At 38.7% G+C, this 26,028-nt stretch overlaps 2 protein-coding genes across 3 annotated transcripts in view; one reads left to right on the forward strand and one right to left on the reverse strand.

The window, feature by feature from the left end:
• The window catches only part of bop1 (BOP1 ribosomal biogenesis factor), a 76,111-nt gene extending 75,623 nt beyond the window's left edge, over window positions 1-488 (reverse strand). The window contains exon 1 of the mRNA XM_081375666.1: window positions 1-488. Coding sequence (XP_081231792.1) covers window positions 1-78 — 78 coding nt within the window. The 5' untranslated portion in view covers window positions 79-488.
• hsf1 (heat shock transcription factor 1) lies at window positions 453-25,946 on the forward strand. Of its 2 annotated transcripts, XM_081375667.1 has the most exons (14): window positions 453-883; window positions 6,931-7,039; window positions 8,586-8,722; window positions 10,313-10,437; window positions 15,219-15,294; window positions 16,526-16,587; window positions 17,360-17,447; window positions 17,541-17,674; window positions 18,065-18,298; window positions 19,855-19,932; window positions 20,560-20,665; window positions 20,799-20,852; window positions 22,731-22,797; window positions 23,859-25,946. In XM_081375667.1, exons 1-14 carry the CDS (start codon window positions 758-760, stop codon window positions 24,053-24,055), a joined length of 1,593 nt encoding a protein of 530 aa, XP_081231793.1. In that variant the 5' UTR covers window positions 453-757; the 3' UTR covers window positions 24,056-25,946. The 2 variants fall into 2 exon arrangements, with proteins under 2 accessions (XP_081231793.1, XP_081231794.1); XM_081375668.1 differs by lacking the exon at window positions 19,855-19,932.
• The last annotated feature ends 82 nt before the right edge of the window (window positions 25,947-26,028 follow it).

The following is a 26,028-nucleotide window of genomic DNA, read 5'->3' on the forward strand; positions in this document are numbered from 1 at the left end:
CTGGTCGTCTTCATTCTCCTCTATATTTCTTTTTTTATTCTTTAATTTAGTCATGGTGCCGCTGTGAGTTGGACGCATGCTGAAACTGCGACCATGTGGGTTTGAATCAGTGACGTCAAAGGTCAAACCATGACGCGTTTGTTTTATTTCTCATTCGTTTTATATAAAACGTTTTAAAATATCATTAGTTTTGTATTTCCTTCCAACTGGTCGTTTTTTAAAAATAGAATCCTTTCGATTTGATTGCGTTTAATTAAAACCGTGTCTGAGGCAAAAGGTTAAAGTTCACCATTGAACACGTGCACATTTAAAACCTTTAATTTGCCAAATTAATTATTTTTAGCGCATTAAAACAAATAGAAAGAGAAGTATATTTGTTTTTCTTTATGCGTTCAGTATTTATTTATTTTCTAAATTAGTGCGATATTTTAAACAGGCGTCGCAATTGCGTCATTACAGCGCGACGCTTATCAGCGCCCCTTGTTTTCTACGCAGTTTCGTCGCGATGTGTATTTAATGGAAATTTCCACTCCTTCTGAACCATCAAAAACACCTATTCAGATTAAATTATGTTAAATATCGCTCTTTAAACGGGATCCGGACACTCTGAGGGGGAAAGATAATCAAATTCGTGTGTTTAAAGAGCGCAGTCTGTGTTCGTTCAGTAACACTTTTAGTTTGTAACTCTGCTCTTCTTCATCAGTGACTCAGTACAGAGATTTAATCGTCGTCCGAAATCATCACTAAACTGTCTCTGATGGAGTATCACAGTGTGGGCCCTGGAGGGGTGATAGTCTCGGGCAACAACGTACCTGCGTTTCTGACCAAACTGTGGACGCTGGTGGAGGATCCGGACACAGACCCGTTAATCTGCTGGAGTCCTGTGAGTTCTGGTTTTGGGTTTTAGGTGGTTTAGGGAACGTTTACAGCTCTGGATTATAGTTAGATTCTTATGAAATGAACAAATTTAGGCCTAAACCAATACGTCTTTAAATAACCTCTGATATGGAGGCGCTGGATCCTGAATTTACTGTTGTTTTGACTTCTGTTTACAAGTGGCCCTGATAATATTTGGGCTAAATGGGCTTGAGACAGTTTACAGATCCGTCTTTTAGTTTAGATTCAATCGTCATGAGCCAGTTTAGACTCTTAAAAGGTATAAAGCATTGATTTAATTGTATTTGTACCTTGTCTAAATCTGGAGTATTATAAGTGGATTTGCCTGGTGCTTTTGTTTTTTTTAGGCTGACTGTCAGGACAGACTACAGATCTTTAGGTCACCGTTTTAATCTCCGAATCTTTTGACATTTTGTAGCTCTGTCATTGATTTGTTTGTTTACTAAACTCTTAGGTCCCGTTTCACAGACATGGCTTACAGTAAGCCAGGATTAGGCCTCAGTTTGTTTAGTAGCTTTTATAAACGTAAATAATATTACTGGTGTGAATCTTGAGACAAAACAATGGCACTGACATATTTTAAAGATATGTAAGTGCAAGTTGCTTTTCAGTTAAAACATGTGTTTTAGTCTGGGAGTAAGCTTAAAGGGATAGTTCACCCAAAAATGAAAATTCTGCCATTAATTACTCACCCTCATATCATTCTTAACCCATAAGACTTTTGTTCATCTTCGGAACATAAATGAAGATCTTTTTGATGAAATCTGAGAGATTCTATTCCTCCATTGACAGCCGCGCAACTACCACTTTGACGTTTCAAAAAGTTCATAAAGGGATCTTAAAACTAATCCATATGATTTGAGCGGTTTAGTCCAAATTTTCTCGCAGAAGCTCAAACGTGCTGCGTAACACGAGAATGAACCTCATTGGTTCTTGCTGAGGCTCAAACGTGCTGCGTAACACGAGACTGAACCTCATTGGTTCTTGATGAAGCTCAAATGTGCTGCGTAACACGAGACTGAACCTCATTGGTTCTTGCAGAAGCTCAAACGTGCTGCGTAACACGAGAATGAACCTCATTGGTTCTTGCAGAAGCTCAAACGTGCTGCGTAACACGAGAATGAACCTCATTGGTTCTTGCTGAAGCTCAAACGTGCTGCGTAACACGAGAATGAACCTCATTGGCTCTTACAGAAGCTCAAACGTGCTGCGTAACACGAGACTGAACCTCATTGGTTCTTGCAGAAGCTCAAACGTGCTGCGTAACACGAGAATGAACCTCATTGGCTCTTACAGAAGCTCAAACGTGCTGCGTAACACGAGAATGAACCTCATTGGTTCTTGCTGAGGCTCAAACGTGCTGCGTAACACGAGACTGAACCTCATTGGTTCTTGATGAAGCTCAAATGTGCTGCGTAACACGAGACTGAACCTCATTGGTTCTTGCAGAAGCTCAAACGTGCTGCGTAACACGAGAATGAACCTCATTGGTTCTTGCAGAAGCTCAAACGTGCTGCGTAACACGAGAATGAACCTCATTGGTTCTTGCTGAAGCTCAAACGTGCTGCGTAACACGAGAATGAACCTCATTGGTTCTTGCTGAAGCTCAAACGTGCTGCGTAACACGAGAATGAACCTCATTGGCTCTTACAGAAGCTCAAACGTGCTGCGTAACACGAGACTGAACCTCATTGGTTCTTGCAGAAGCTCAAACGTGCTGCGTAACACGAGAATGAACCTCATTGGTTCTTGCTGAAGCTCAAACGTGCTGCGTAACACGAGAATGAACCTCATTGGTTCTTGCTGAAGCTCAAACGTGCTGCGTAACACGAGAATGAACCTCATTGGTTCTTGCAGAAGCTCAAACGTGCTGCGTAACACGAGAATGAACCTCATTGGTTCTTGCTGAAGCTCAAACGTGCTGCGTAACACGAGAATGAACCTCATTGGTTCTTGCAGAAGCTCAAACGTGCTGCGTAACACGAGAATGAACCTCATTGGCTCTTACAGAAGCTCAAACGTGCTGCGTAACACGAGAATGAACCTCATTGGCTCTTACAGAAGCTCAAACGTGCTGCGTAACACGAGACTGAACCTCATTGGTTCTTGCTGAAGCTCAAACGTGCTGCGTAACACGAGAATGAACCTCATTGGCTCTTACAGAAGCTCAAACGTGCTGCGTAACACGAGAATGAACCTCATTGGCTCTTACAGAAGCTCAAACTTGCTGCGTAACACGAGAATGAACCTCATTGGCTCTTACAGAAGCTCAAACGTGCTGCGTAACACGAGAATGAACCTCATTGGCTCTTACGGAAGCTCAAACGTGCTGCGTAACACGAGAATGAACCTCATTGGCTCTTACAGAAGCTCAAACGTGCTGCGTAACACGAGAATGAACCTCATTGGTTCTTGCTGAAGCTCAAACGTGCTGCGTAACACGAGAATGAACCTCATTGGCTCTTACAGAAGCTCAAACTTGCTGCGTAACACGAGAATGAACCTCATTGGTTCTTGCTGAAGCTCAAACGTGCTGCGTAACACGAGAATGAACCTCATTGGCTCTTACAGAAGCTCAAACGTGCTGCGTAACACGAGAATGAACCTCATTGGTTCTTGCTGAAGCTCAAACGTGCTGCGTAACACGAGAATGAACCTCATTGGCTCTTACAGAAGCTCAAACGTGCTGCGTAACACGAGAATGAACCTCATTGGCTCTTACAGAAGCTCAAACGTGCTGCGTAACACGAGAATGAACCTCATTGGTTCTTGCTGAAGCTCAAACGTGCTGCGTAACACGAGAATGAACCTCATTGGCTCTTACAGAAGCTCAAACTTGCTGCGTAACACGAGAATGAACCTCATTGGTTCTTGCTGAAGCTCAAACGTGATGCGTAACACTAGAATGAACCTCATTGGTTCTTGCTGAATCTCAAACGTGCTGCGTAACACGAGAATGAACCTCATTGGCTCTTACAGAAGCTCAAACGTGCTGCGTAACACGAGAATGAACCTCATTGGCTCTTACAGAAGCTCAAACGTGCTGCGTAACACGAGAATGAACCTCATTGGTTCTTGCTGAATCTCAAACGTGCTGCGTAACTCGAGAATGAACCTCATTGGCTCTTACAGAAGCTCAAACGTGCTGTGTAACACGAGACTGAACCTCATTGGTTCTTGCTGAATCTCAAACTTGCTGCGTAACTCGAGAATGAACCTCATTGGCTCTTACAGAAGCTCAAACGTGCTGCGTAACACGAGACTGAACCTCATTGGTTCTTGCAGAAGCTCAAACGTGCTGCGTAACACGAGAATGAACCTCATTGGTTCTTACAGAAGCTCAAACTTGCTGCGTAACACGAGAATGAACCTCATTGGTTCTTACAGAAGCTCAAACTTGCTGCGTAACTCGAGAATGAACCTCATTGGTTCTTACAGAAGCTCAAACTTGCTGCGTAACACGAGAATGAACCTCATTGGTTCTTGCTGAATCTCAAACGTGCTGCGTAACACGAGACTGAACCTCATTGGTTCTTACAGAAGCTCAAACGTGCTGTGTAACACGAGACTGAACCTCATTGGTTCTTACAGAAGCTCAAACGTGCTGCGTAACACGAGAATGAACCTCATTGGTTCTTGCTGAATCTCAAACGTGCTGCGTAACACGAGAATGAACCTCATTGGTTCTTACAGAAGCTCAAACGTGCTGTGTAACACGAGAATGAACCTCATTGGTTCTTGCTGAATCTCAAACGTGCTGCGTAACACGAGAATGAACCTCATTGGTTCTTACAGAAGCTCAAACGTGCTGTGTAACACGAGACTGAACCTCATTGGTTCTTACAGAAGCTCAAACGTGCTGTGTAACACGAGAATGAACCTCATTGGTTCTTGCTGAATCTCAAACGTGCTGCGTAACACGAGAATGAACCTCATTGGTTCTTGCTGAATCTCAAACGTGCTGCGTAACACGAGAATGAACCTCATTGGTTCTTACAGAAGCTCAAACGTGCTGCGTAACACGAGAATGAACCTCATTGGTTCTTACAGAAGCTCAAACTTGCTGCGTAACACGAGAATGAACCTCATTGGTTCTTGCTGAATCTCAAACGTGCTGCGTAACACGAGAATGAACCTCATTGGCTCTTACAGAAGCTCAAACGTGCTGCGTAACACGAGAATGAACCTCATTGGTTCTTGCTGAAGCTCAAACGTGCTGTGTAACACGAGAATGAACCTCATTGGTTCTTACAGAAGCTCAAACGTGCTGCGTAACACGAGAATGAACCTCATTGGTTCTTGCTGAAGCTCAAACGTGCTGCGTAACACGAGAATGAACCTCATTGGTTCTCCCATGTCAAGCGAACAAGCTTTTGTTTACCACAACTGATGTGTGAGTTGATGAATGTTTATAAGTGAATTGAAGCCTAAATTAAACCTGTTGATCATATAAAGTGATCGAGTCTCTACAGAAAATTCAGACTAAACAGCTCAATTCATATGGATTAGTTTTAAAGTGCCCCAATTATGTTATTTTAAAGTTTCCTTATGTTGTTTTGGAGTCTCCTACAACAGGTTTACATGCATCAAAGGTCAATTTCTCATAATATACATTTGCACATCACCACATTTACTACTCTGCTCTGATTGGCCAGATAGCTCAGTCTGTTGTGATTGGTTTACTGCGTACAGTGCGCGTGTCTTAAACAAAAATGTCCATTGCCATAACAACGTCAGCTGTCCTGAGGCTTCCTACACGTAAACTAAAGACAGTAACGAACAATGACGTCGGTTTTACCAAATCAATCTGAGTGCGAGTCCGATGATGAAACATTGGAAGAATTCATTCAACCCGATCCTCCATCGCAAGGACGACTCGAGCAGGACTCAGTGTTTCTCAGTGATGCACTTCTCAGTTTGAGGTACATTATGAGATGTTGTAACTGTAATTCCTCACCATCAGCATTAACAAATGCATGTCCATCAACAAACCGATTATTTCACTAATAGGCCTAATTATTTATTTACTGAGTAGTTTTCTAATTTATTGCGGTGAACACGTGGAAACTGTATCAATAACAGTGGATACATTAGCCGAGCTCTAGCGTGAATGACTGATGTAACATAAACGTTGGTAAAACAAATCTTGCTCCATGCTTAATCTTTCCTCAAAGTAGTGAGAATGACAGACAATCTGCGTTAATAGACACAGTTATAGGTAATAGTGGCCCACAACTGATTAGCAGAAGTATTTCAGTAATATAGTGATAACGTGAGTTAGCCAGTTAGCAGGAGACCTACACAATATAAGCTCAAAACTAAGTATTTTGAACACCATCTTTCAAGAACAAGTGGTTTGCGAATCCTTCATTGAACTCTGAGATTTGAGAAGCAGTCGTCAGTGAAATAAAGGGAACAGCAAAAGTTTAGGATTATATACTGCTGTGATATCATGGTAAAGATGAATTTTATCCGCTAATTCTTCACATGCTCGTCCTTGGTCCAGTGTCCACAGGAATCAGCGGCAGGTTTGAGGGCGTTCAAGTTTTCCCTGGTGTCTGCGTGCGCAATATGCTAATGTTTCATGAACGAAACGGCTTATGACTAATTTGAAAAATGATTAATTTTTTTGACTCCGAGTCGACTCCTACTTTTGAAAGACAATAACTTTATATACGGTGGTGAACTTTCAGATGTAAAAGTTTGCAGGATGTTTTCATTTACTTAGAGCTGTTACACACTACATGAAAGGTCATTTTCAAAAATCCATAATAGGGACTCTTTAAGATCTCTTTATGAACTTTTTGAAGCATCAAAGTGGTAGTTGCGTAGCTGTCAATGGAGGGACAGAAATCTCTGATTTCATCAAAACGATCTTCATTTGTGTCCCGAAGATGAACGAAAGTCTTACGGGTTTGGAACAACATGAGGATGCGTAAAAGTCAGAATTTACATTTTTGGGTGAACTATCCCTTTAAACCTTGTCTGTGAAACCGGGAGCCACTGGTTTAATCATTTCTGATGTGTTTTCAGAACGGCACCAGCTTTCATGTGTTCGACCAAGGAAGGTTTTCCAAAGAGGTTTTGCCGAAATACTTTAAGCACAACAACATGGCCAGTTTTGTTCGCCAGCTCAATATGTGTGAGTATACGAGCAGCCCGACAACAGAATCGGTCTGTTTAATCTTTTGTACATTTTGACAACATAATAGACCTAATCGACCGACCCAGATGATGTCATTATGCTCTGCACCTTAGACAATATGTATGATGTTTCATACATAATAATTAGTTTTACATCCTGAATGTTTAGAATAAATGTTTTTGTTGATATTAACACTCTAAACCAGGGTTTCTCAAACTCGGTCCTGGAGGGCCACTGTCCTGCACAGTTTAGCTCCAACCCTGATCAAACACACCTGAGCAAGATAATCAATGTCTTCAGGATCACTAGAAACGTACAGCTAGGTGTGTTTGATCAGGGTTGGAGCTAAACTGTGCAGGACAGTGGCCCTCCAGGACCGATTTTGAGAAACCCTGCTCTAAACCTTTGCGTGAAGTCAACATGAGAGGTTTTGATTTGTTATATGTTCAAAGTCAATATATTCTGTCAAGTCAATTAATTTGTACTGTCATTTTTAGCTGTTTAGAATCATTGTATTATTGGTAATAATAATACATTTTATTCATAGAGCACTTTTCACATTTGAACTGTTTTATGTTTTCTAGATGTCTCATTAATTTGTAAGCAGAAAACATTTAAATAGGACCTATTATGCCCCTTTTTACAAGACATAATATAAGTCTCAGGTGTCCCCAGAATGTGTCTGCGAAGTTTCAGCTCACAATAACCCACAGATCGTTATAAGATGTTGTAAGTCCCCATTTTTTGATTGAAGTGAAAACATACTGTTTTCGTGCATGTAGCTTTAAATGCAAATGAGCTGCTTCTCCCCTCCCCACTTTCCAGAAAAGGGTGGAGCCTGTACATCTCGTGCCTCTGTCCGGATACTCTGCCAAAAACTAACAAAACATTGGTTATCATCTCAGTCGTGTGACATTGCAGTTCTTTGTCATCATGAAAGTATATTATTTGCATTTTAAAGCCATATCAGTTTAAACTTCTGATAAATGGTTTTCTGAGCGCACACATCTGAAGCGCACGCACAGAAAGCTGCCTGTCAGACAGCGTGTTGCGTGAGTATTAAACAAAGTTCTCCTTTAAGTCTTATTGCACTTAAACTGTCAAATAAATACACACAAGTTTGTGCTGTTAATATGAACCAAACGATAAAAAAAAAAATCACTCACTTCTCTTGATTGAATAACTTTAGTAGCTTTAATAAGAATACATTTCTTACTTGAATGCTGCTGTTAAATGCTCTGGCAAGGAGATAAACATGGCGGACTGTGGACAGCTCACTGAGGGGAGGAGCTAAGCTAATAGGGCAGATTCTGTGGGCGGGGCCTAAGCATATGTCACATTGGAGCATATTTCTGAACGGCTCATTTTGAGACACTATTTCAGATTTATGTGGAAAATAACAAACGGAGTGGATGGGTTTTTACCACAATAGGGTTGTTGTGTACACACACTGCAGACACACACACGTTCAGAAATGCCTAATAGGTCCCTTTCAACATGACAGAATTTGTGCTTATAACACACTTGAATGTCTTTCTTGTAGATGGTTTTCGGAAAGTTGTCCACATCGAACAGGGAGGGCTGGTAAAACCAGAGAAAGACGACACTGAATTCCAGCATCCGTATTTCATCCGCGGACAGGAGAATCTGCTGGAGAATATCAAGAGGAAGGTAACAACGGTAAGTAGAAACTTCTCTTCTTTATTTGGGGAAATCTGCTCTTGCTGAAACATCTGAACCTCTTCGACATGAGAATATTTGAGCAGCATGTTTGTGAGGTCTTGGTGACCTTGAGTTTCGAATGGTCTCCAGGTTTTTATAATTAGTTGTTATTTCTGAGTTTTTTTTTTTAAATCCTAAGCAGCTTACACTCAGACTGAAGTTCATTTAGGACACAGTTCTGTTGTCAGACCAGTAATGCGGTATTAATTGGTCTGGGTTCTTGGGGGATTCCCTGCTGCTCGTGTTTCACTTATAAATGAATATTTACCAGAATTATATTCTCCCACAGGGAAAACCTTAATAAAGTTGGATTACAAATGAACTTTTCTTACTGAGCAGAGGCTTTTCCAACGTCACGTGTAGTTTGTAATGTAGATGTGCTGCTGGCAGAGAAGGCTTTCTTCTGCTGTTTTCTTTTTCTTTTTTTCTTTCATGTACACTTGCTTGATTTGACTGATATTTTTGCCCTTTTCTGGTTTTTAATAAAGGTTTTTCAAACTAGGGTCCAGAATTATTTTCAAAATATTTAAAATGTTGTTTTTTTACACATCAAATTTAACGTTAAACATCTTTAAACATATTTTATGGATTTTTTTTTCATATGAACTAAATTTGATCCTATTCTTCTTATTCTTATTTATAAACACTGGTCAGAAATGTTAATTGTATTCGTTGACAACCCGTTTGTAACAGTCAGAAATAAAACACACATCTTCATATAGTTGGCTATATAATATCCCATAATATAACATAATAACTTTGTATCATCACATCGTGTATTAAACTATGTAGCTGCCTTTGCACTCGCATTGTTTTTTTCTGGATCCTTGCCATTTAAAATAGTGAAAAATATGTAAATAATAAGCTATAGTTTAAATAGGCACTGTACTAACAATATGTCCTATTTACTGTAGATACTGTATATATACTATTACTGAAGGAATATATATAGAACAAGTTATTACATCAAGTTTAGATGTGTTAAATGAAACAAGCACATTTCATGAAATCAGATATTTTTTTAGCAAATTTTTGAGAAAATGGAAAGCAGGAATTACCAAACCATTTAAAAAAACACTTCAGTTCTGTCTGGAAATCTGCGGTTTGGGTTTTTCCAGTTCTCGATTTGCCGAGTCTGGTGATGGGTAACCAAATTAAGCGAAAGTGTTTTTGCTCGCGATGGTTTCCATGTGCTCCGGGTTTCCTCGGTGTCCCTGTTTCCTGTTGGCTTGGTGACAGATTGTGATAATCAGCAGGTCTGAGAGGAAGCCAGCTGGAGACGTGTGGATTAGAGGCCTGAGGTTCTGGGGCACTTAATCTGGCGTCACTCTGATGCTCAATCGCCGCCACTTTCCAGCCCTCCCGATTTATAGTCTTTCCTCTCCCGCTCTGTCCAAATGTCCAGCTCAGGGGCGGAAATCAAACCGTTAGCACATGCTTTCCACTACGTGAGGGTTCAGAAACGGGTCATGACAGACTCCTCTCACCCCTCCAATCACAAGCTATGCATATCTCCATCTTTGACGTTTTCATTGTGTCCATCTGCAGGTGTCGAATATTAAACACGAGGACATCAAGTACAACTCTGACGACGTGTCTAAAATGATCACAGATGTCCAGCTCATGAAGGGCAAGCAGGAGTCGATGGACTCCAAAATCAGCACCCTCAAACAGTAAGTCACGCAGCACGTAACGCTACCGGTCAAAAGTTTGGAAAAATTACTTTGTTTTTTTTTATGTGTGTAATGTTACTGTTTGAGCATAAACATCTGCGAAGTTACAACGCTCAAAGTTCAAAGCAAAGGGAGATATGTTCTTTTAAAGAAATCGTTTTTAAGAACTACAACAAACGGCTGGTAGGGACTACACAACAGTCCTCCCGGGTTAGTGACATCACCAACCCTAAAATTTACATAAACCCCGCCTCCGGGAACGCGATTTATAGATTATCAAGACAGAATATGCTAATCAATGACTAGAAGATAACTACACATACGCTACATAAATTCATCAACTAACCATTCAGAAATGTCCTGTTGCTTCTACATGTTGTCACTTCTTGAGTCTCTCCATTTTGTCTGACTTCGGTTTGAACATAAAAGTTCAAAGTTTTGAAATTTTCAGTGCATGTCTGTGTGAGGTAAAAGGACACAAGCTGTAGTAGCTCCGCCCCCTGTGCCGGGAGCACCAGCTCATTTGCATTTAAAGGGACACACAAAAAGTTGTGTTTTTGCTCACCCTCAAAAAGTGACAATTTTAACATGCTATATAAAAATATCTGTGGGGTATTTTGAGCTAAAACTTCACACACACACTCTGGGGACATCAGAGATTTTTTGCATCTTGTGAAAAGGGCATTATACCATCCCTTTAAAAATTATTAATGTATTCAGCAAGGACACATTCAATTGATCAAAAGTGACAGTAAAGACATTCATAATGTTACAAAAGATTCTCTTACAAATAAATGCTGTTCTTTTTTAACTTTCTATTCATCAATGAATCCTGAAAAAATTAATTCTTGAATCAGCATATTAGAATTATTCCTGAAGGATCATGTGACACTGAAGACTGGATTAATGATGATCACAGAAATAAATTACAGTTTACAATATTCAAATAGAAAACAATTCCTGTTTTTATTGTATTTTTCATCAAATAAATGAAGCCTTGATGAGCCAAAGAGACTTTCTTTCAAAAACAAAAAAATCCAAATTATTCCAAACTTTTAACAGGTAGAGTAGGTTTGGCAAAACGTATGATTTCCACTTCCTCTTTCTCTTCTGGTTTAGTTTAGTATCTAAACTGACTTCAAAGGGATAGTTCACCCAAAAATGAACATTGTCGTCATTTTTCTTCTGCTGAACACAAAAGATGATGTCAGAAATGTCATAAACCAGACAGTTGATAGTAGCCATTGGCTTCCATAGTATTTTTTTTTTCCATACTATGGAAGTCAATGGGGTCCATCATCTGTTTGCTTACCCATAGTCTTCAAAATATCATCTTTTGTGTTCAGCAGAAGAAAGAAACTCATACAGGTATATCTACTGAACTATCCCTTTAATGAAGTGCATGTTTGACTGATGTAGCAGTTGGCTTGTTGACAGCCAAGCGGTTAGTGCTCATCCAGTGTTACGCTTGGTTGACATCAATAGCTGTTCAAAGTGTACCGCTTAGGACGTGAATGAGGGTTAATCTCCGCCGGGTTTGTGGCCACTCATTAATGGTTCACCTTTTTCAACCCTGTTAGTCATGGCTCGAAAACGGCCAGTGTGACGTGGCTCGGCAGCTGCTCTGAGCTTTTCCAAAGGCATTTTGTCCCTTTCACTCTCACAGCTGGACGGGTCTCTAGGGTTTCAGTCATGTGTTTGTGCGGTCAGCTGGTACATGCAGGCTAAATATTACTGATGATGTCAGCATGAAAGCGGCACCCCTGCAATAATGAGTCCTCTGAATTGGTTACAAATTTCTGAAATCCGACAATTCATCTTAAAAAAATTAAATAAATTAACATCAGTCTATCTCAAGTTCCAGGACCTTATTGAGTATGTTTAAAAAAAAAAAAATGTTAATTGACTGTACGGCTAATTGATTGCTGTGTTAACATGTAAAATTAAAGGAATTTAATGTTAAAAATATTTAAATTACTTTATTATATTTATTTAAAATAATATTTTTTGTATTGTATTTGTGTAATCTAAAGGCCAGTTTATTCATAAATAGAGCTGCATGATTGAGAATCATGATTTTTTTAATATTTTTTTTTTATTAGTTTGATTAAAAGAGAGATCACAATTCTGAATAAACAAAATAACAATTTATTAGAGGTTCTGGAAAAATGTTGTGCAGTCTATTTTAAAATATTTAATCAATTTGAAGGAATTACTTTTTAAAAAGAAATTGATTGAGTGATTCAGTGACTCACTTATAAAGACTTCACTTGTTTCATTACTTGATGAATCAGCATTTTTAAACAACTAAGTTGAACAAATGATTCAATGACTTGTTGCCAGAAAGAGATTCTGAATAAACAAAATAATATGACATTTATTAGAGGCTCTGGAAAAATGTGAATTGGTGCAGTCTATTTTAAATATTTAATCAGTTTGAAGGAATTACTTTTTTTTTAAAAAAAATGAATGAGTGATTCAGTGACTCACTTATAAAGACTTGATGAATCAGCATTTTTAAACCAAATAAGTTGAACAAATGATTCAATGACTTGTTGCCACCTACTGGTGTAATGATGTAACTGATACAATCTTGATTTGAAGCGTCAAGTTTCAAAAGGTGTTTTACTCTATTTTGATACCGTAGACATCAGTGTTTATATCCAAACTAAACTTTTAGCACAGTACTTGTGTGACAATCTGAATATTTGTAAAACAGAAATAATGAGACTGGTTTGTGAAGCTGTTTCATATCTATATATGATAATGTTCTGCTGTGATTTTGTCAATGTTTTAATAGACACTGTCATTTAGGAATAAGATCACGTGGATGTTTGAATCAAGATTGCGATCTTTTAGTGATTAATCGTGCAGCTCTATTCATAAATCAAGTTATTATTGAAGTTCAGTGTGAAATATCATCAAACAATGAAATATAGCATTCATAATGCGTTTATTGCAAAATTCAATTATTTCAGAATTTTAAGATGTACAATTACTCACGTTTAACTTTAAAAATATATGTTTATATTGTTGTATTCTTTTCTGAAAGTCTGTTTTGGCATGCAGGATGTTTTGAAGGAAATTGCCTCCAGTTTGTGTCTCTTTCTGAGTAAATGGAGAGAGGTCTAAATCCTCCTGCTTACAGGAATCCACACCTGCCCCTGTAAACCCCCGTCCCATCTGCTGAGGGGTGAGCGGGGGGGCAGGCCACATGATCGGAGGAGGGACTCTTAAAGAGCTGTTTTACAGACGCAGCTGAGTCCTCTCGTAATCTCCATATAAGAGACCCGTCCGCAGGGAGTCCTGGCCCTCTGATGTCCCAGAGATGAGTCACATCATCTGTGCCTCATTTTCCTGATATTTTACACTGAAAAAATTGGATTTACTTTGAAACCATTTTCACTCAGAAATTGCTCCCAAATGCTTTCACAAATAATTTGAAAAACTGCAAGCAACACATTGAATTAAATGTGAAATTTTGAAGTAGAAAGACTGAAATAGTATTTTCTAATTAAAAAAATGATTTACAACTTACACTCAAACACTGTTTGTAGCATTTACATAATATATCTACTTTTTATATTTCTTAAATGGATAGTTTACTTCGTGAAATCTAAGCATTGTTCAATTAGTTTATAATGCATTTTATAGTTTCATTATATCATGTGGTGTAAAATCATATGTATAAATATTTCTATTTAGCTTTTATCATGTGTATATTTCTATTATTATTATTATTATTTTTTTTTTGTAGTTTAAATATAGTTTAGTTATTGATTTACATTTTAAATTTTTCACTTTTTTTTTTTTTTTGCTATGATTATAGCTGTGTTATCTGATATTATGCTAAATTATAAACCATCAAACAAACATATATACAGTTAAAGTTTCCTATATGTGACCCTGGGTGACCCACATAGGTCCATTTTTTGAAATTGAGATGTATACATCATCTGAAAGCTGAATAAATAAGCGTTCCATTGATGTATGGTTTGTTATGATAGGACAATAATTTGGCCGAGATACAGCTATTTGTAAATCTGGAATCTGAGGGGGCAAAAAAATCAAAACATTGAGAAAATCTCCTTTAAAGTTGTTCATTTATGTTCACGATTGTGCTGCATTCACTCACAAAAAGAAATTTACTAAATATTTTCATGGAACATAATCTTTACTTAATATCCTAATGATTTTTGGCAGAAAAGAAAAATGGATAATTTTGACCCATACAATGTATTGTTGGCTATTGCCACAAATATACCCGTGCGACTTATGACTGGTTTTGTGATCCAGGGTCACATATTTTGCACTTCCTAAGCAGATGAACGCAGCTGTGCTGATGGAAGGCCTGTACATAGACCATAGGTTTTTATTTTTAGCTTTTGTGTCTTTAAAAAAAAAGTTTGTTCATGATTTCAAATGTCCCCTTTATTCATAGGAGTTCTCTGGCTTTGTTGTGTTATTTTTCTATTTACACCAGTGTGATGTACAGTATTAGCCTGTGCGTTTGTTCCTCTGCTGGTCTGTGTTCAGGCCGTGTGTCTGTGGCCATATTGGGCTCGTGAGCGCACTTAAAATGGCATTTTATCAGTGTCAGGGCCAGGGGAGCCGAGTTTAAGAGAAGCAGGCTTTACTCAATCACCTTAAAAAAAACACCAGTCAGTGACATTTACAAAGATTAGTGATCTCGTTCGTCGTGAATGAAACATCAGAACATGAATGAAAATTTCACGTTAACTGTAAAACTTGATTAAATCTGGTCTGTCTCTGTCCTGCAGTGAGAACGAGGCGCTCTGGAGGGAAGTTGCCACTCTGAGACAGAAACACTCTCAACAGCAGAAAGTCGTCAATAAGGTAAACTCAGATGAACTTTTTCCTGCTTTCAGAGAGGCGCATACTTTTGTTCCTCAAAGTATTTGAACCTTCTGCTTTTGCAGTTCATTCCAGCCTTACAGGCAACCCTTAAACATTAAACATGAAATGACATAAGCGTCCCATTTTACCTCCATAATATGATAAATTTAGATGTGAAATGGTCATTTTGCAAACACTTTTCAAATTGTTTGGTAGTCTATTTGTGTCTTATAGTCTTTTATTTTCAATATGGAAATATTTAAAGGGTAACTCTTGCCAAAATGCAACCTAGGGTATTTTTGTTAATTTACTCGAGGCAAACTTTTGTTTAAAAGCATAATTAGAATGGAAACGCCACTTTTAAGTTTGACCGTATTTTCGTTTTAGGTTAAATGCCTTGTGAATGGGAGTGCTTGGGGCACGACTATGATAGCATCAAAAATCACTATTTTTTAAAACACTAAGAAGGCTCGACACAACATGAAACTGTGCTCTCAGTGTCACCAGGGGCTCTACACATGAACTCCAGCATTGAGAACATTGTTTGTGTACACAGTTTACTAAAAAGAAAGATTTTGAACAACTCACTGTAACTGTGTCCGCCGGCATTTTGTCAGTCAAAAATAGTCGATCTCCGTAACCGGGAGGAGAGTAAAGATAGAAAGCTCCTAAAGCTTAGTTCAATATAAATTCAAGGATAATTTGTTGTTTTGTCGTTAGTGAAAATCAATATTGACCTTGTATTTGAAAAAGGATCCTCATATAAGAAGCAATACTAAAATTCAGAGTCAGTTCATTCACATTCGGAAATCAACTTTTTTTGACTGTCAAAATGCCGGCGGACACAGTTGCAGTGAGTTGTTCAAAATCTTTCTTTTTAGTAAACTCTGTGTACACAAACAATGTTCTCAATGCTGGAGTTCATGTGTAGAGCCCCTGGTGATACTTCCAGCACAGTTTCATGTTGTGTCGAGCCTTCTTAGTGTTTTAAAAATAGCGATTTTGATGCCATCATAAAAGTGCCCCATGCACTCCCATTCACAAGGTATTTTAACCTAAAACGAAAATACGGTCAAACTTAAAAGTGGCGTTTCCATTCTAATTATGCTTTTAAACGAAAGTTTGCCTCGGGTAGATTAACAAAAAGACCCTAGGTTGCATTTTGGCGAGCGTTACCCTTTAATGTCAGTTAAATACATGTCAAGCTGTATTTCTTTCTTTGTGTCTACAGCTCATTCAGTTCCTGATCACACTTGCGCGGTCAAACAGAGTCCTGGGAGTGAAACGAAAGATGCAAGTCCACCTCAATTTAAAACACTCAGACTGATCCACATTTATATCTGTCACTGTCTTCCTATTTAAAGAGGACCTATTATGCTTTTTTTACATTTTCAACCTCTTTTAGTGTGTAATGTTGCTGTTTGAGCTTGAAAAAGGTCTGCAATGTTCCAAAGCAAAAAGTCACTTCAAAGGTAATTATTATGTATATCAGTGTGACAATGTTTCTGAACTCCCTGAAACGCCTCCGTTGGCGTCTTGAGTTTACTTCTGGGAACGAACACGTCACAAAATTCCTCATTTAAATAATTCCCATCCAAGGCATGTGCTGGAAAGCGGACGAGGCCTGGTTGAGTTAGTTCTTAACTTGAAACTTAAGGTTATGATAAGGGGCGTAACATTTCCAAAGTACGCTCGAAGTGGTGGACCAATCACAACGCGCTGGTCCAGCTGACCAATCAGAGCACATTGTGCTTTACAGAAGGAGGGGCTTCATAGAGACAGGAATTAAACAGAGCGTTACTGACAGACTGGGAAGAGAGGAGCTGCAATAATGGAGAATATGGGAAAAATAATGTGTTTTTTAAACATTCAAGCATGAAAACCTATTCTGATAGAGACCAAAATCAAGACTTTCAAAAAGGGCATAATAGGTCCTCTTTACCTGTAGTATTGCAGTATGTGAAATGTTTTAATTTATAAGATATTCACCCCTTGTCTCTTGCCTCTTTATTTTTTTGGGGGTATTTTTCTCTCTCTTTCTTTCCTTCGTTCTGTTTGGTCACAGGCCCCTGATGTTGAACGATGGCAGCTCCACACACTCTATGCCCAAATACTCTCGGCAGTACTCGCTCGAGTCGTCTCCTGCCATCTCTGTGAGTACTGCGTGCTTTGGTCTCAAACCGGGAGCTGAGTTTACCAATGATGACCAGATTTGTTAAGTGTAATGTGTGTTTTCTTGTCTGCAGCCCTCCAGCACAGCTTTCACAGGAACGGGTGTTTACACCTCAGAATCGCCTGTGAAGACAGGGCCAATCATCTCTGACATCACTGAACTGGCGCAGTCCAACCCTGTGGCCACGGAGGAGTGGATTGAAGATAGGCAAGTTTGAGATTCTCTCAATGAGTCAATCTCGCAAAACTGGTCAAGAAATTTATTTTAAACATTTTATTTTGTTTTCAAAAACTATTGTATAACTTTTTTTTTTTTTTTAGAAGTACTAAAAAATGTTCAAAAATAATGTTACAATCCATAAGAATCTTAATGGTCCTGAAATACACCTTTTCTTTATGCAAACTACAATTTCAAATGACCCTTTTTGCCTCTATATCGAACTCTTAAATATGTATGTTATCTGTTATGATTGCCTAACCTCATCAGAGTTTGGTTGCATAGATTAATTGAATAGAAAGAGAATTTATGAAAATGCACAAATGCTTTGAAAGTCTCATTGCTATTATTATAACAAGTCTCCTCTCTTTTTCATCACAGAACAAGCCCATTGGTCCATATCAAGGAGGAGCCGTCTAGCCCCGCCCACAGTCCTGAGGTGGAGGAGGTGTGTCCTGTTGAAGTGGAAGTGGGGGCGGGATTGGGTGTACCTGTGGACACGCCCCTTTCCCCCACAACCTTCATCAATTCCATCCTTCAGGAGAACGAGCCCATCAGCGCCCCGACCCCGCCTCCCAACGAGCAGAAGTGTTTGAGCGTGGCCTGCTTCGACAAGTGAGCTTTCTCAACATGTTTACATCAGCTCACAAGAGACAAACCACTGCTTCTCGGCTCAGTTTGAGTTGATAGACTTCCCTTGCTGAGTACCAGTTTATTCCCCTAGCCTGCTTTCTTAGTGTGATCCTATAATGGCTTCAGCTGGGATTGATCACTCAAAAGTGAAAGTTCTGTCATCATTCGCTCACCTTCATGCTGCTTCTGTGGAGCACAAAGACGATGCTGTCTTCAATAAAGTCGAAGTGGATGGTGGCCTCTTTTTACGGCACTTTCATAATACATGTGAGAGTCAAAAGTTTGTTGGCAGTTTCTTCTTTTCTTTGTTCTTCTGCACAATGACTTCTTTTTTTTCCGACTGTATGCAAACAAAAATTCTCACATTTATCATAAACTTGATAATTTAAATAAAATCGCAAATGAGATTTGAAACCGAAGGCAAGGTTTTATGTGCTCGCACAAAATGAGCGTATTGCTCCAAAAGAATATATTGAATTAACTGAATGGCCTACATTGACACTTTATGGTGTTTTTATGTCCTTAAACTTTGGTCACCATCCACTTTCACTGTATGGAAGAGAGCGTCCCATACGTTCTGCCTTGCGTTACAAAATAGGCAGTTTTTAATGACATGGGTGAGTATTTAATGACAGGATTTTCACTTCTAGATAAACTCTTTCCACATCAAAAATGTATTTAATTTTTTTAATGGGCAAAATCAGAAAAGTTAAACTAATGAGCGGCTGCTTTTTTAAAGAGTCCTGCAGAAGGTTTGCTCTTAACTAACTGTTCAGCCGGACTTATTTGTGGCATTTGGCTGCTCGCTTTAGTCTGGCAGACTGGCATAGTGGCTAATACTAATACTTTTCCAGATATTCATGTGAGCCAGCACATTTCCAAATGACAATTCATCTTATGACACATAATTTGAGGGCCCTCATTTATTTTATAAGTAATTAAAGTGGAGGCGAATGTATACTTTATTGATTTTTGATTTTTTTTGCAGATGAATGAAACCCAATAACATGACCGCACTATCTAGCATGAACGAAAAGCCTTTATGCTATTGGGTTCCCTTGAAGACTAAACCTAAAAGTTCCATACGGCTCCACATGAACTGAGTTTGATTTGCTTTAAGTTGCTGTACAAATCTAATGTAATCAGTCTAATTTAAGTCATTATTTGAAAATTACTGGTTTTGGCAACTATATTGGTTCACCTTCACACAGATTGGCTTGAAGATCTAAGACTAGAGCTTATTAAAAGATCAAATTTTTTTCAAAAGAGTTTGAGCTTTGTCCAAGAACATTCATTGAGGAAATATTTTTAATAATGCAGTTTTACAACCTCAGCCAACCTGTATAAGCATTCGGCAGTGTCTGGTGGCTTCGAAACACCTGGACTCATAAAAACCCAATTCAGAAGATGTGTAATTCATCTCCGCCTGCATTGGCTCCAGCTAAAGCGGCCCCTGTTTTTGACTGTGGCAGAGGCCCGTTGATGTGTGTAGCGCCCCTTGCTGTCTCCAGTACCATGTTGTGCTTCTGTCTTTTCAGTTATCCTCAGATGTCTGAGATCTCTCGCCTTTTCTCCAGCTTCTCCACCTCAGCTCTCCACCTCAGGCCTCCTCCCGGGTCAGCATTACAGACGGCCGAGCCGTCCCCAGAACGTCTGACGCTGTGCTTGATCCGATAGATGCTAACCGCACTTAGCTTGTACTATCAGAGCTCTGGTTGCCATAAACATTAGCTCATTTCTGCCCCATTATACCTGAGAAACGCTGAATGCTGATTGGTCGGTTGGTGGGCTCAGGTGTGTTAGAGGTCGTAGAGAGCGTGAATAGGGTGTTCGGGGTCTCCTGAGCTTAATTTGAGAAGCGTAACGGCATGAAAGTGTGTCATGGCATTTGAGCGAAGACGCATGTTTTGTGCTCCCATTGAAACTACCCAATCACCCTTTGACCCCTGTTCCCTTCCTACCTCTGATTGGAAACTAATGTGATGAGGTCAGCAGCTTTTTCTATGACAACATCATCATCACCATCACCACAGTTTTGATCTTTCTGGGGACCGGCCTGTCTCCTGTTCTCATTGGAGTGTGTTCAAATGCTTCCTGTTATTGCTGAAATGAATTTGCTGATTTTTATCTGCTGCCTTTTTAAAAGTAATCATTAAATGAGATTTGTTTGGGCTTTGGCGAGTGGAATTGTCTGCTTTGTGTGCAGCATTTGAGACATTTTCTTCGTTTCCTCTTTCTTTCAGGACAGAACTGAGTGAACATCTAGAGACCATTGACTATGGATTAGAGAACCTTCAGCAGATCCTCAATGCTCAGTCCATCAACTTCGACACCTCGCCTCTCTTTGACGTAAATATTGTTTTGAATATAGTGTGGGGTCAGTTAGATTTGTGTGTAAATAGCAATTCATTTTATTAGTTATATGTTACTGTATGTCAGCACTGTATTCTTGATGTTCTTATCAGTTTGTTGTGTTTCACAGATTTTCACATCATCATCATCTTCTGCTGATGTGGATCTGGACAGCCTGGCTTGTGTACGTTTGATTTCTTTCTTTTTTTCTTTTTTTTTTTTGCAAGGAGCTCACAGAATGAACAGAATGTAAAGACTTTGAACAAACCCGTCTGATCTGTTTAACAGAAAATATTTGCTGTGGTTTCAAACAACAGATGTATATCTGATAGCTAGAAGTACAGACGTGTAATATATATATATATATATATATATATATATATATATATATATATATATATATATATATATATATACAGGGCTCGACATTAAGGCTTGTCCGCTTGTCCGGGACAAGTGGATTTTTTTGTAGGACAAGTGGAAGAGAAAATTAGTTGTCCCACTGGACAAGTTAAATTTCAAACAAAATAAAATGCCATGTTACTTCACGTTATGTGCCACTCATTACGTCTATAATTTTACAGATTTAATTTTACCGATTTGAGACGTCGCATAACTGCCAGATTCAAACTGTGCTTTCGCGCGTTGGCTGGCGCTGAGCCAGAGTCGGACGCGTTCAGCGCTGTCATATCACGACTAAGCAGTGTTTTCAACCTCATAATGTTTATTTTAGGTTTCAGATATTTAAATACACATAAGCACGAGTAAAACAATACATTTGGAGTTTGTAAAATACACACTGATGTCTGTGGAAGCAGCAATAACAATCTATTCAAATATAATTTGCCGACGTGTGTTATTCATATCAGACAAACATAGTGGAAGTAACTATAAAGTTTACTCTATTCTTCTCAGTTCACCGGCCACTTTCTTGCATTTATTTCGGGAGAAACTGATGAATTCACGTGCTGTAAATCCGACTGACAGGACAACATTGTGGCGCCCATCTCATGTTATAGATCAAGATTATTTATAAAGGTTTTTAAACAACCAAACACACTCACTTACACGTATTTGAGAATCGGAATATCAGATAGGCTGATTGATGACATGGTAAGCAAGTTTGTGAATATTTTGAATAAAGGAAAAGCGAAATAAAAGCGACATCTGTCATACAGTATTATTGTGGCTGCGGTGTATCGCGTGACGCGTCGCCATGGAAACATTAAAGGGAACGTTCGCCTTGAAAAAACTCACTCTGGGGGTGGGGGGGTCAGTTATAATATTTTAAACTTACGCGTGAAAGGGTTAAAGAAATTATCAAAAATAAATATTTGTGTGTGTTGTAAAGTGGTTAGAAAAAAAAATTGGAATCGGCTTAAATCGGTATCAGCAGGTCAAACTCAATGAAACACCGGAATCGGCCTAGAAGATTGCAATTGGTGCATCTCTATGTCTACAAAATTATTTTAGATATAGTATACAGTAAGTCTAGCTAGCTTCAGCTTGTCTAGCTAGCTTGCAAATTCCGAGTATACCTACAAGAGTCACCACTTCCTCTGGTGATACACTGCACACCAGTGTGCAAAGTATTACTTTGTATTATGGAGTCGGTAGATCCTTATTTCTTGTTGAAGGGGAACTCTGTTCTTGGGGCACGTTCCTTTCTACTGTTTCAACTGAATTTTATTAATATTGATAGTGTTTGGATGCTTTCAATGGTTTGTTTGAATTCTGCATTAGCAAAACACAAAAAAAAAACAAATAAATGATAAAATTATATATCTTTACCCGGACAAGTGACTTTTGTGCATGGACAAGTAAAACATAAATTTACTTGTCCAAAGGACGAGAGCGAGAGAGAGAGCGAGAGAGAGAGCGAGAGAGAGAGCGAGAGAGAGAGCGAGAGAGAGAGCGAGAGAGAGAGCGAGAGAGAGAGCGAGAGAGAGAGCGAGCGAGAGAGAGAGCGAGAGAGAGAGAGAGAGACCCCTATGAACATTTAATCTGCAGAAATCTGACAAATTGCTAGTCTTTAAATCTTGTATCTGCGGTCTCTTTACAGATCCAGGATCTTCTGTCACCTGAACCAGTGAAAGAACCCGAATCTAGTGCAGACACTGAAAATTCAGGTATTCTGGATCTATTGCATTTTGAAGGGGTCATGACATGAGATATCAAATTTGTCTTGATCTTTTGACATATAAGAGGTCTTTGTGCCATTAAAACATCATAGCGTAAAGTGTAATAAAATAATTTGTTTAATCAAGCTCCAAAAATGGCTCGTTTTGATATTGGATGACACGTGACATCACACGGGCAAATACATTTGCATATGACTGATGCCTCCAGAGCAAGACATCGATGAATAGTCATCATCGCATCATAGGCCCCGCCCACTGGCTGAACGGTTGACATTTGCCTACACTGGATGTGAGCATCGCATCAAGCAGAAAGAAGCCATTCTAATCACTGACGCTGTCTACACTGATACAGTACACAGATGCGTGTTCAGTTTCTGACATCACACACTGGAGTCAGTCAATAACAGGACAAATGGAAGAGTTAAAGAACATTTGCGTTGACGTGTCTAGCTTAAACTGCTCGTTTGCGTCTCTGTACAGACTTCAGAAGGATCCCTGCATCGGAATCAAGTGGTTGGTTTATATTAATGGCGTCCTGTATCGTGTCGGAGGGTTATATGTTTGTTCGGAGCATTTGACTGTGAATTGGTTTTGTGAACGAGACACAGTGTAATGGAGATTTCGCAAAGCAACTTTTGTTGACCGAGATGAAGCAGTATTGGTTCTGACAGCAGCCTCATCACAAATCATTAGTAAACGATCATAATGCTTTGTCTGTAAATGACAGTTTTATACAGATAATGTTTTCAAAACACTTACTCGTGTGTAATAGCGAGTGGGCGTTGATACTGTTTCCTATGCAATGGCATTAGCTAATCATTACAGTGGCTGACATGAGGGTTGGAAGTGTATATGTATGTATGCATGAGTTTATTTAGTGTTTAAAAAATCTTATTGACATAATAAGTGAAACTCAGGGAACATATTAAAATAATAAAAAAATCCATGTCACGACTCCTTTAAACACAAAGACAGATATTTTGTGGTGTGAAGGGTTTTGGTGCCACTAGCATGATCAACTGAAATTGCAAAAATAAATGTCCTTTCAGGCAAGCAACTGGTCCAGTACACAGCTCAGCCCGTGATTCTTCCCGACCCGGTCACGACTGAGACCTGCGACACCGACCTGCCCATCCTTCTGGAGCTGGAGGACGACTCGTATTTCGGCTCCGAACCATCCGAAGACCCCACCATCTCCCTCCTCGACTTCCAGTCCTCCGTACCTGAAGACCCCAAACTATCATAGAGAGAGATGCTTTTATAAAGGGATTTATGTCTGTGTGGGTTTTTTAAATTTGATTCTCTACATTTTATTTTATTTTTGGTCTTTTATTTAACATGTCAGGGCTAGCCATCTGAATATTACTCTGGTATTTCCCTTCACTTTTAGCCTGGGGGAAAAAAAAGTCTCTAAAAGCAATAGAGAACATTCAGTATTCCTTCTGTCATGGAGTCAATATCTAAATAAGCTTTTATTTGTCGGCTCAGTAGTTTCCTTGTTATTCCAGCAGCGAGAGAACCTCAAACTAAATGTGTAGTGCTAAATATAATGTATTGAACACACTTCCTCCTTCTATTTGTCCAGATTGGATTGGATTGGATTTGCAACAATACGCAGAGATCTATACTAAGCGGCTCTCTTGCAGTTCGTCACCACTGCGAAACTTCCAAAAACGTGTTGTAAATGCAGTTTCCTGCTTGTCATTATTTGATCTAATTATGTTGCAGTGACCCCAGATTGTTGTATTCGATGTCTGGTTCTCATCCCGCTAAGTACGCCAAATTTTAAATTTCCAGATTTTATTTGCGTTTTTCATCTCATGGGTATTGAGCTTAAAAAAAATTAAATGTTAAGTAATGTCTCACTAGTCACCCACCTTCTGTAGCCAGAAAATGAGGTCCATCTAATCAGACAAACATGCAACAAGCATCAATGGTTACATAAATTTATCCATCATCCCACCAACTTCTTTCAAAGCCATAGCTGTTACTCATCATACAGTGTCTGATCCTGGTTAGTGATGATGGGTATGTATTCTGACGATACCGGTTAAAGGTGCATATTTAGTGTCGGAAGAGATTTTAATGAGATCGTTAAACTTTTGCTGTTGAAAGTTCTAATTAGACAGCCAGTGATGCCGTTTATAGGACTTATGTTTGAATATATAGTTTGGATTCTGTATTGATGTGTTTGTTCTGACGAAACAAACACATTCAAACACAGTCGACAGGACTGGATTACACGATAGGTGTATTATATAATGACAGTTCATTTTTTGCATTGATAACATGTCTATGCGCCCAGTGTACAATACACATTACCTGGGTCTGTATCTGATGATCTGATTTAAAGAATTTGTGCAATAATTCAACTCTTAACCAGCTTCAACACACTGCTTTCTTTTAATCTCCTTTTTGTTTGTTTGTTTGTTTGTTTGTTTGTTTGCTTTGCTAAAGGAAGTAGAGAATATTATAGGAGAATCTTGAGAAGATCTTGGCTGGGCTTATTCCACCTAAAAAAAAAAAAATAGGAAAAAGTTTTTGCATTCTGATGTTATTTTTTATGACACGCTCGTTTTCTCATTAATTCCATAAAGTAACAAATCACTTACAATTCCATTTCATGCAAATATTTTTAAATGAAGTTTAAAATGACAAAAACTGGCATATGAATTACACTTTTAAGTGTACTTTTCCATTTAAACTGTTAATGGTCTCAAGAAAAAAAAACAGGCTTCATTTGGTTTATGCAAAATATATACTAAACTTTAAAATATATATTTTTTTCTTGTGATTTTGGTTAAAAAGTTACCCAGACCATTTCGTGAGGTTCACCTATGTAAATTGGAAACCAAAATACAGACTTAAAATGGTATTTTTTGGTGTGATTTGTACTCATGCTATGACCTATAGACTTCTATCGTTCATCACTTGTTTATTTTTGGATGGCTGGCGCAGTAGAGGAACTGGGAGAGGAATGTCAATTGTTGGTGATGCTCATCATTTTCAGTCACATTTTAGTCACTGGATGACTGTCATAGCCAGAGAGACATTGATACTAGGCATAAATTATTTTATTACGCATGTGAACAACACTTTGTGTATTGGTATGTTTCAAATAAAATGTTTTTGAAAGTATTTGGAAGTAGATTGGGTTTTATTTGCCTTGCTAGATCCTGCTAAAACCAGCTATTGATTGGAACTGGTTTTTCATGGTTT

The sequence above is a fragment of the Scardinius erythrophthalmus genome (genome assembly GCF_964197995.2).
Source record: "Scardinius erythrophthalmus genome assembly, chromosome: 10".
Lineage (NCBI taxonomy): Eukaryota > Metazoa > Chordata > Actinopteri > Cypriniformes > Leuciscidae > Scardinius > Scardinius erythrophthalmus.